Here is an 11,010-nt window from a genome sequence, read left to right on the forward strand (position 1 = left end):
ATGTTAAGAGTATTAGAGTGAAATGACATCCTTAGCACTTGAGAAAGTTCAGTTCAGGACAAATAAATGAAGTAGGGCTTCGCATTATTGGCTATGAACCTGGAGAACTTATCCCAAAAGATCAAAAATACAGCTTCAAAACACACGCCTCCGGTACGTGGACGGCTGGCCATGACTGGATCACCGCGTGAACTATTAGACTTGCTCCATCAGGGATGATGCCGTCTTGGCCGTGCAGCCAGTCCAGGAAATCCTTGTGCTTTTCTGTGGGATGTTGTGGTCCTTCCCATAAAAACTTGTCACCTTTGTGTCTGCCTCCTTCCAGTCACTTGGAAATGCTTGTGTGTTTCACCTGTTCTTTCTCTTGCTTGTTCACAGGTTGGGCAGATGCAGATTCTGAGACAACAGATTGCCAATGAACTAAATTATTCATGTCGGTTTGACTCCAAACATCTGGCCGCTGCTCTTGAGAATCTCAATAAGTAAGTGGTGGCATTTGAAACCGCCATCTGTGGGCCTGGGTTCCTCGCCATCGGTTAGCACCCCAGTTTCTTCAGTACCTCCTCTTTTAAGTTCTTTCTGGGTGAGAAGGTTCTCTGATTTTATAGGCTTTCTTCCTATAGGTAATCAAATCTGTCTTCAGATCCTCTTCCTCAGTATTGTCCCACGGTCTCTGTCTCTCTTTCTCTTTCTCACTCTTGTTTTTCCAACATATATCAGTCACTTAATACATGCCAGACACTGTACTAGGTGTGTGCACAGATTGAGAAAGCACTTATTACCAGAAGCCATGCCTGGCTTTCCCCAGAGCTGGGTCACTAAGCCCCTTGAGGGCAGTTAGAAGCGTGTTAGAGCAGGCGTGGCGGTGGGCAGACATCCCGGAGGATGGTCATAAGCCTCCATCTCACCAGCACCTTGCTCTCATTTTGAGCCTTCCACTTAAAGACAAATAACCCGTGCTTCTCAGTCACACAGCCTGTGCTTTTGACAAAGTGGGTATTGAAAATAGTTCAGACTATTCATAAAAACTTGAATGGTGAAAGCATTTGATTTGGGTTAACGCGAAATGATAAAGTAATTCTAGGTCACATTTTCCACTTATAACCAGTCACCAGTTTGGAAACAGATTTTGAAGGCTCAAGCCCTTGTTTTGCAGATGAGGAAACTGGATCCCTGAAAGTTGTATCGTAGCTTGTATGAACTGTTGTCTAAATTCAGTTTGTCTCTAACATTTGTCACTGTTGTTTGGTTTTTCCCTCCGCGCAGGGCTCTCCTAGCAGACATTGAAGCCCACTATCAGGACCCTTCACTCCCTTATCCCAAAGAGGATAACACACTCTTGTATGAAATCACAGCCTACCTGGAGGCAGCTGGCATCCACAACCCACTGAACAAGGTTAGTGATTAAAACGTACACTGGTGTGGTGGGAGGCAGTGTGGTGCCAAAGGTGATCTGGCCCAGGTAGCAGATCGCTGTGCTCAGATACTGAGAACACTTGGTTCCAGTCCCAGAACCTCCAGTCCCCACGCTTCCTGGATGATCACGCCTCCCCTGCCGGACTTGGTGCTGATACAATATTTTGTCAGAGCTCAGCTGAAAACTGAAAAGTGCTGAGATTGTTGTCTGACGTTTGATCTTTGAACTGGCAACTAAATGGTGGCCTTCATCCTTCTTGTCCAAAGGTGCTTCCCTCACAGCTGACTGTCATCACAACCATAATTTGGGGCAACACTTCTATTTTCCTGCAATACTGGTCTCCATAACCTCTGAGAACTGAAAGTTGTTTTCACAAATTGGTGCCAAGTCTCACTTGCTGCCGAAACCTGTCCCAAACTGACTTGAGGCTGATTATGCTCCTGTGAATATTCATGTTTTGATGCAGAAATACTGATGACTTTGCTTACAGGCTGTTACCCTAGACTGTATATATTACCTTTCTAAAATCTTTAGGATGATGTGAAAGTCTGACATCTGTATGCTCTTGGGTCTTGGGTAAAAGATCATGAACCTAAAGAGCGTCTAACGTTTTGTGAATAATTACGTGCCAAGCACTGTGTTCACCCCAGCCGGGGGTGCTCTCACTTAATCTCACAGCAGCCCCGTGACACGTGCTCTAACTGTTGGGGGAGGAACCTGAGGCTCAGAGGTTGGTAACTTCCCCAGGGATCCCCACAGCCAGCGATGGAGCCAGACAGTCTGACCAGAGCTGGTGCTCCCGGCCAGGATGCTACCCAGGGAACTGGGGCCCCCTGGGGGGAGGGAGATGGCTGCGTGTGTCCTGACTGTACTTTCTGTCCTATGAACTGGGAGGGGGGCTGCTGGGGGACATTGCCCAGGAGAGAGCCGGTGACAGATGAGACATCCTGCTTCTTACTTCTGTGCTACCATGCCCAGCTCTGTGAGTCTTCCCTTCTTTCTTTCTCCCTCTTTCTCTTTCCCTCGCTCCCTCCCTCTGGCTTTGCCTTAACTGCTGTCTTTTGCTTACCCCCCCCCTCCACTCTTGCTCATCACTTTTTTCCCCCCCTCCTTTTGTTAATGACATAAAGAGGATTCAGGGGGGAAGTGACTGTTAATCTCTAGGCAAAATTGTTCCCTTCCAAAAAGGGCTAATTGTTAAATAGATATTTTGCGGGGAAGGGGGATCAGTGGTGTTAAATAAAACTCCAAAGGCAGCAACTTAATGGAATCATCCTAGTGTTCAGTGGTCTGAAGCGCAAATTGAAATGAAATGGAAGTTTTCCATTTGAAAATAGTATCGTGCGACGTGAAGAAACCATCGACCTTTTCTTTCTCTTTCCAGATATACATAACAACAAAGCGCTTACCCTACTTCCCAATTGTCAACTTTCTGTTTTTGATCGCCCAGCTGCCAAAACTTCAGTACAACAAAAACCTAGGTACTGTATGACGTTTATTCTTTGCAAGAAGGAGCAGTAACAGATTAACATCTAACCGAACAGCTCTCGGCATAGAATCCTATGTCACACAAGAGATCTTTCTTATTTAATTGAATGTTTATAAAATCCTTGACTTTGGACCTCAGAAATAACGATGCCCCTTCATGAACTGCAGACAGTGAATTTAATTATCAAGTATAGTCCATTTTTAACTTCCAGTGGCTAATTATCCAACTTGTAAAATGTGTGGGACCTTTGCTTCTTTTCCTTAAGGAGCTGATTATGGTGGGAAAGAGACTTCTTTTGGTTCATGTCCTCTTCTTTCAACAAGTGTCACATGCCTACTGTGTATCTGGAACTTCAGCATGAAAAGTAACAATATAGTAACAGAGAGACTAATACAGGAATGTCTAGTGTTTTAAGATACATATTACAGGTGAAAATATTCCATACAAACAGTAGACACCAGCGGCTGTCAGTGTATTTGTCCTGTCCAGGAATATAATCCAATTTTTTTTTTTGTCATTGACTATCTTGAACATTTTTATAATCACTTTTCCTAGCAAATCCCCAGGTACTTCCTCTGTCTTCAAACTTTGTATCTGAGAAGAGTTTTTTGAAGTCCACTATAGAGTTCAATATACTTTAAAAGTTTTGTAAGAGCTTTTCTGTAAATGTACCATATCCTTTTTTTAACCAGTGATTCCAAAATATATTTTTCCTTGAAGTATTTCCCTTCCTATTTCTAAAGTTGTTTTAGGATAAAGATGTGGAGTCTCTATACGGTTGTCGTTCCCTCATTCAGAAAGATTTCTTGATTCCAGACCAGGTGTGTGTGTGTGTGTGTGGATTCTGGCTTCATAGACTTATCACTTGTGTGATTTTGGCCAAATTTTAAAAATACTTATTTAAAAATACAAATTTAAAAAATGCTTACTAAATCCTTTCCTGTATGTTCGTCAAATCGATGTACCCCAAGATGTATTTAAGGACTCACCCCAAGATTCAGAGATTCATCATCTCCCTTTCTTGTCTCACTAAATAAGACTGTTGACATACCGACCTTTGTAATGGTGAACTGTCACCTTTATAATGGTGAACTGTCAGTGCATAAAGATACCCTGTTTTCATTAAGGTAGCATTCTTAGGTGATATTTCTTTCATTGCACATGTGGTTAAGGCCGGGTGCCTTGGTTATCCAGCTACTTAGGGGAAGTGTGTCACTGTTCCCCAGAATTCCCAGATCTTTAAACAAAACAAAGCCTTTAAGTGTCCTAGAAATGTATCTATGCCTGACTACAGTTCTTTTCATGAGTTAGACTGATGTGTTAATTCGGGAATCAAATTAAGGAAAAATGGGATTGAGGAAGGAACATCAACGGGTTTGTGTACCCTGAAGACATTTATTTAACCTTGTGAGTTTTGTTCTCAAGACTGATCTAAAAACGCACACCTGCCTTGGTCTGTCTTTTAAGAAAGAATGTCTGTGCTGCTCCATTCAGAGAAAATTTTTGTCGTGAACGTCACTTTTGCTCTCCACCTGGAAAGGATTAGTTCTCCATGTTCTGAGGGCTGGTATCTTACCCAGTGGGCACTGAGTTATTTGGAATCTCCAAGGCCTAGATTAGGTAAATGAGGATAACTTGTTTTGGCAGCACTTGTTTAAGTAAGAGGTTTCCCAGCCTCCACAAGAACCCAAAAATGGGGTCTGGGGGGTCTCTCTGACCAATTTAACTTTATAAGCAACTGCCGATCCTTTTCCGTAAGTGGTTGTGTCATTTTACAACCTACCAGCACTTGGCCATCTCAGTCTTTTTTTTTTTTTTTCTTGTTTTTTTAATGGAGGTACTGGGGATTGAACTCAGGACCTCGTGCATGCTAAGCATCTGCTCTACCACTAAGGTACACCCTCACCCCCAACTCCAATCTCAGTCTTTTAATTTGAACCATTCTAATGAATGTGTATGGTATCTCATTGTAGTTTGTTTGTTTGTTTTGGTTTTTTTTAATTGAAGTGTAGTCAGTTTACAATGTTGTGTCAATTTCTGGTGTACAGCACAGTGCTTCAGCCATATAGGAACATACATATATTCGTCTTCATATTCTTTTTCACCATAGGTTACTATAAGATATTGAATATAGTTCCCTGTGCTGTACACAGTATAAATTTGTTGTTTTCATTGTAGTTTTAATTTGCCTTTCTCTGATCATTAATGATGTTGAGCACTTTTCCATGTGCTTTTTGGCCATTCTTCATATCTTTGTTAAGTGTCTCTTCAAGTCTTTCCTATTTTTAAATTGGGTTGATGGCTTTTTTAATCATGAGTTACTTATATACTATGGGTACAAGTCCTCTGTTTGATACACATGCTGTGAATTCTTTCCTCACAAACTGGCACAGCTATTCATTCTCTTACCTATTCTTTGTCACCTTCATGAGCAGAAGTGTTTAATGCTATGATGTCCTCTTTATCCACTTTTTTTCTATATAATTAGTCCTTTCTCTAGTCTGTCTAAGAAATCTTTGCCTGCCCCAAGGGAACAAAGATTTTGTCTTACGTTTTTTTCTAGAAACCTCGTAGTTGTAGCTTTTACATTGAGTCCTGTGGTCTGTTTCAACTTAATTTTTATATATAGTGTGAATAGGGGTCAAGGTTCATTTTTTTTCCCCGTGAGAATATTCAGTTTCAGCACTATTTATTGAAAAGATTTCTCTTTCTCCATTAAATTGTTTGGATATTCATGGAAATTCAATGGACTGTTTACGGGTAGGACTATTTCTGGATTTTCTAGTCTGTTCCATTGACCCAATTATCTCTCCTTATGCCGATACTTTCCTGATTACTGTGACTGCATAATAAGTCTTGAAATCCGTCAGTGTAAGTCTCCAAGCTTTGTTCGTTTTCAACACTGTGATCTGTTTCCTGTTCCCCATGCAGCCACCTAGGCAGAAGGTCAAGGTCTCCAGATTTGAGCAGAAATCCTTAGTGAAAAAGCCAGCTTTGGCCCTCACTCCTCACTTCACATATTCCCTCTTCTACTGTCTTGACTTATGCAAGTTCTTTTCTTGTGTTACATTCAACATTGTGTTTAAAGATACTTTAAAATTTTATCCAGCATTTTAAGTGTTTAATTTCGAGAGAGTAGTTCAGGGTATTTAGTAAGCCTTGCTGCCATTAACAGAAGCTGATTATAGGTAATTTTTATTTCCTCCTTTACATTTATCTATATCTTTAAAATTTCTTAACAGTTGTCTATACTCATCGTTTAATCCAAAAGAAACAGTGATGATAATTATAAAAATTCGTAACCATTTTATGGTGTTGAATCCATCAGACCACTAGAAGCCTCCACCAATCCTGGGCCTAACTCAAAATGTAGTCCTGAACTGTCGTTCCTTCCAAATAATCATCTGCCAGTGATGTGACAGGCCACAGACATTTTGACATTCACGAAAATTCCTACGGAATGAACGTTGCCAAAGGGGAGCCCGTCACTTGGTGGTGTAACCTGTGGTGGTCGTCCTTGCAGGAATGGTCTGCCGGAAACCCGCCGACCCGGTGGACTGGCCCCCACTCGTGCTGGGGCTGCTCACCCTGCTAAAGCAGTTTCATTCCCGGTACACAGAACAGTTCCTGGCGCTGATCGGCCAGTTCATCCGCTCCACAGTGGAGCAGTGCACAAGGTACAGGAGGCCAACCGCGGAAAACGGGGCCCACGCTACAGAGTGGGCGGGAGACCTTGCGTGCCAGATTCCTCGTGTCACCTCCCTAGGAGAGATGCTGTCTGTACAGCAGGTCGGGGCACATCTCCCTGTTTGGAGCAAAGAAAGGTGTGCCCATCCTCAGTCACTCTGCGGGGGAGCCCGCGGGAGTATTCACGGTGATTTTCCAAGAGTGAGTCATGACCACCAGTAGCAACGCCCATTAGCAGGGAGGAAAGCACAGGCCTGTTCCCTGCCAGCGTGGATCTATGCTCTGAACTCGGGGAGCCCGTGTCCTCCCGCTGGGCCACTGCCAAGGGAGGGCTGCACCCTTCAGTGGGAGTCAGGGAGCACCTCAGTGTCGAGAGATTTCTCCTCCTTGACTTCACTTAGTCATCTGTCGTTTACTTCGTCTTTTGATATATTAACTGAGGGTCTGCTGTGTGCGAAGTAGTTAATTGAGCCAGACTGTTCTCTGTTTCAGCCAGAAGATGCCCGAAATGCCTGCAGATGTTGTGGGTGCGCTTCTGTTTCTGGAGGATTATGTTCGGTACACAAAGCTACCCAGGAGGGTAAGCAGTAGATAAAGAACAGCACTTAATGTCCTTTTTGTAGAAAGATGGCGTGAAGAGTGGCCCTGGCCTCTGAGGAGTGAAGTCTGGAAGCTCGTTCGCAGTGGCCGGCTCTGGGCTCCTCACCCCTGCTCGGCCCCCCGGCTGGGCTCGGAGATGTTCCTCCCTTCTCCCCATGTTAAGTGCTTTGCAAGAAGACAGAGTCGAATACAACTTTCCTCCTCTTCTCACTTTCTACCACACCCTCCTCCTGTCAGCAGCTCACCTGTTCAGGAGGAGTTAGGATGGGCAGTCCAGGGGAGAAGTCCTTGAGGGGCCAGGGCAGAGAAACACTTGTGTACTTCGTCTTTTCATCTCCGCAAGAACCTGGTTCCCACAGCAAGTCTGGTTAAGTTCACAGCACGGCCCAAATGCTATACAACCACGGTTTCCAAAAACGACAGACTACTTTTATCTCCCAAGATGCTCTTTCCTTTTCTCACTAGTTACTCCACTTGGATAAGCTGTAGCTCAAAGTGGACAGACAGCTTGACACTGAAATAGGAAAGGCTCTCAGTAGATGCTGCAGATCCATTCTGATTTTTAAAAATTAGTAGGTTAGCAAAGATAATTTTTTATAACAAAAGCCAAAAATGATGTTTTTAAAATTAGCTTGCCATGTCATACTTAATTGTAAACGCTAACGGTGCTCTCATCAGGGTCAGGGCTGTCAGAGTTCCATGAGGATACTGACTTTCCTTTCTGCTTTTTGTTGTACAGGTTCCAGACAAGGAGATAGGAAATGAAAGATGTAAAACACATAATGAAAAGAAGACAAATCTGTTTTACTGAGAATGTATTTGTCTTCCTTGATCACCCAATAGAAGCATGTAGAAAACTATTAAAATATTAAGAATTCAGAAAATAAGCTGATTACATAATGTACAAAGACGCTCATAAGCAATTCAAAAGTATAATGTGAAAAAGCTCCTATTGACAGAATTAACAAGGAAATAACATAGCCAGGAATAGTAACCTCTGTAAGAAATAGGAAAGAAGAATGTAGGAAGAAACTATAAAATTTTGGAAGTCCATGTTTCTGAATAAGGAAACTCAAATATTCTTTCTAGTTGATAGTTTTAGTGCAGTTATGATCAAAATCCCAGATAAATTTTTTAACTTGGGGGGGGGGGGTTTAAAATTTCATAGAACTTAGGCTAAAGTAGATTTTTTTTAAATAAGATATGAAAACATAGCATTCCAGATATTAAAATACTTATTTTTACAAAACTACAAAAGTCAAAATAGTGTGATGCTGGTGTGAAACACAAGAGGTGGGTCAGTTGACCAGAACGTGTAGCCCAGCAGCAGATCCTGGCACGTCCAACTGTGTGTGATTGTGTGCCGCATCTCAAGTGAGGGGGGACAGGAAACATTAGTCAATAATGTTGGGACAGTTAGTTCACTATGTTGTTGAAAAATAGGAAGTTAGTCTCTTTACATCTTCCATGTATCAAAATTAATTACAAATAATTACTGTGAAAAATGAAACCAATAAATTAGTAGAAATTTTAGACAAGTATGTATTGACTCTCAGAACTCCCTATATGTAATACCAAAGGAGGAAACCATAAAGGAAAGATTTAGAGAGTTGATCTCCTGTAACAGTGCTGAATGTAATGGAACAATTCTGATGTCTCAATTTTTTTTAAAAATTGGGGGGAAAGTATTTTTCCCCAAGCAATGGCCTAACAAAAGGCCATTTAAAAAAAAAAAAAAAAACTTTATAGTGTGCTCCTCTACATCAGTAAGAAAAAGATGACCAATGTACTAGAAAAAAATTGGGCGGAGGATATTAACAGACAGTTTTCAAGAAAAGAAATACAAATGGGCAATAAACGTTTGTAAAGATGTTTAACCTCAAATTCAAGGGACACAAATCAAAAACAGTAAAATTACTGTTTCTACTCATCAGCATGGTTAAAAAGTAAAATGTTGGGCCTCCAGGGCTTTGAAGGGTTTGAAGCAGTGAGACTTCTCAGTATTGTCAATGGGGAGGATTCCCCAGTGGGGAATATTCCCCACTGTCTTTTGGGGAGAGCAATTTGACTATATGTGTTTAAAAAAACTTTTTGTAGTATCTTACCTGATCCCAGCAATTCCACTTCTAGAAATTTACCTGCTGGGTGTATGTGCATAAGTTCACCAGGATACACATGTTAAGGATGTTCATAACATAAAATTTAGCCAAGATAAAGGACACGAGATTATGTTAACCTAATTTTGAGTGTGTGTGTGTGTGTGTGTGTGTGTGTGTGTGTAAATTGGAGAAATGCAATACAAAATAATTATCAGTTTTAGTTTTCTCTAAGTAATGGATATTAGAGACTATTCCTTTTTTATACTCATCTGCATTTGCTAAATTTCCTCTGATCAGCAGGTGATACCTTTATAAGGAGAAAAAAATTAATGTTTCTTAAAAACCTCAATTTCCTGCACTTGGAGATACCTAGTTCTACATTCCACCCCAGCTCACCCCTCTGAGGGCTTCCCCCAGAACAGTTAGAGAATGCTTGCCTTTGAGGGCCTCCCTCCTCTCCCCGCTCTGGCCTCATCTTGCCAGATGTCCTGTTCTTCCTAGGTTGGTCATCACTTAATTGTGAGGGGACCTGAGACTAGCTCTTAGTACTTTGCAGAGACATGTGCACCCTTGCAGATCTAAGTGCCTTTAAAAGCCAAGGAGCTCATGTCCGGAGGCAGGAGGAGCTGTCAGCAGTGCCAAGAAATTAGGCACCAGTGGTAAGAACACCAGAAACAGAAGGTGGCGGTCTCAAGGAGTGGTCCAGTACTCTCCTGTGGTTGGTTCACCCTGTTCCAAAGGATGTCTTCATTTCTTTAATTTTTTCATGGAAAATTTCTGAATTGGTTCTGACTTATAACACTATAAATAAGTTAACTCTTTTGTTTTAATTTTTGTAGGTTGCTGAAGCACACGTGCCTAATTTCATTTTTGATGAGTTCAGAACAGTGCTGTAACATTTTTTGCCTTCTGCCTCTTCAATGAAAGGATTATATCTTTATATCTTCCCACCATCACTAAAATGAACTTAGAAATGAAAAACTCAGCTGCTCATAGAACTGCATTCTTTCCCTTTATTGTGGGAAACATCAGACGTTCTGAGTAAGACTAGCATCCCACGGAACTAGTTAATATAATTAACATTGTTTAAATCATGGTATTATATGCAATTTATATCCGTGTAGAAGCAGAACACATTTTTGTACTTCCTCTTCTAAATGCTGAATGTAATTGTTATGTATAAATCCATTTAGTTTTATGTTCTAAAGAACTATTTGTGTAACTCCAGATTTTCAGTAAAATTGTATTGCCAGTACCCAAAGTTGTTCTTCTGCTTATGATTCAAAAATTGTATCTTCACCCTGCAAAAAGCTTCGTCTGGAAGGTAAGAGAGGAATCTGGTAGGTCCAATGTTGTGCCCATGGTCACACCCACAGCAGGCCAGCAGACACGTGGTGACAGGGAAACTGGTAGCAGATGTAGAGCCCACGCAATCCATGGACCACTTACCACGGAAGTTTATTCATGTCCAAGGCTCAGTGTCCTCTTAATCAGATACCCTGGGGGTTCCCAGCATCCCTTCAGTGGGACTCCCTGACATCAGCTGCTCCCTCCCCTCTTCCTTCCTCAGCAGCCCCTGAGCTCCACCCCAAATCCCCACAGCCCTAATGCCAACCTAAGCCCCCTCTTTTTTTTTTTTAGTAACAGCTTAGCCATTAGTTTTTAACTCTTCCAAAATCCTAAATCACTTCTACATGAAGATTACCCTAAAGAGGAGC

At 41.8% G+C, this 11,010-nt stretch overlaps 1 protein-coding gene across 1 annotated transcript in view; it reads left to right on the forward strand.

Annotated features, from left to right (window-relative positions):
• Nucleotides 1-10,553, forward strand: part of WASHC5 (WASH complex subunit 5) — a 45,167-nt gene extending 34,614 nt beyond the window's left edge. The window contains 6 exon segments of the mRNA XM_006179720.3: nucleotides 379-482; nucleotides 1,267-1,396; nucleotides 2,802-2,898; nucleotides 6,430-6,583; nucleotides 7,086-7,173; nucleotides 10,132-10,553. Of these exon segments, the coding sequence (XP_006179782.1) occupies nucleotides 379-482; nucleotides 1,267-1,396; nucleotides 2,802-2,898; nucleotides 6,430-6,583; nucleotides 7,086-7,173; nucleotides 10,132-10,188 (630 nt within the window). The 3' untranslated portion in view covers nucleotides 10,189-10,553.
• Nucleotides 10,554-11,010: the final 457 nt, after the last annotated feature.

This window comes from Camelus ferus, chromosome 25 (assembly GCF_009834535.1).
Source record: "Camelus ferus isolate YT-003-E chromosome 25, BCGSAC_Cfer_1.0, whole genome shotgun sequence".
Lineage (NCBI taxonomy): Eukaryota > Metazoa > Chordata > Mammalia > Artiodactyla > Camelidae > Camelus > Camelus ferus.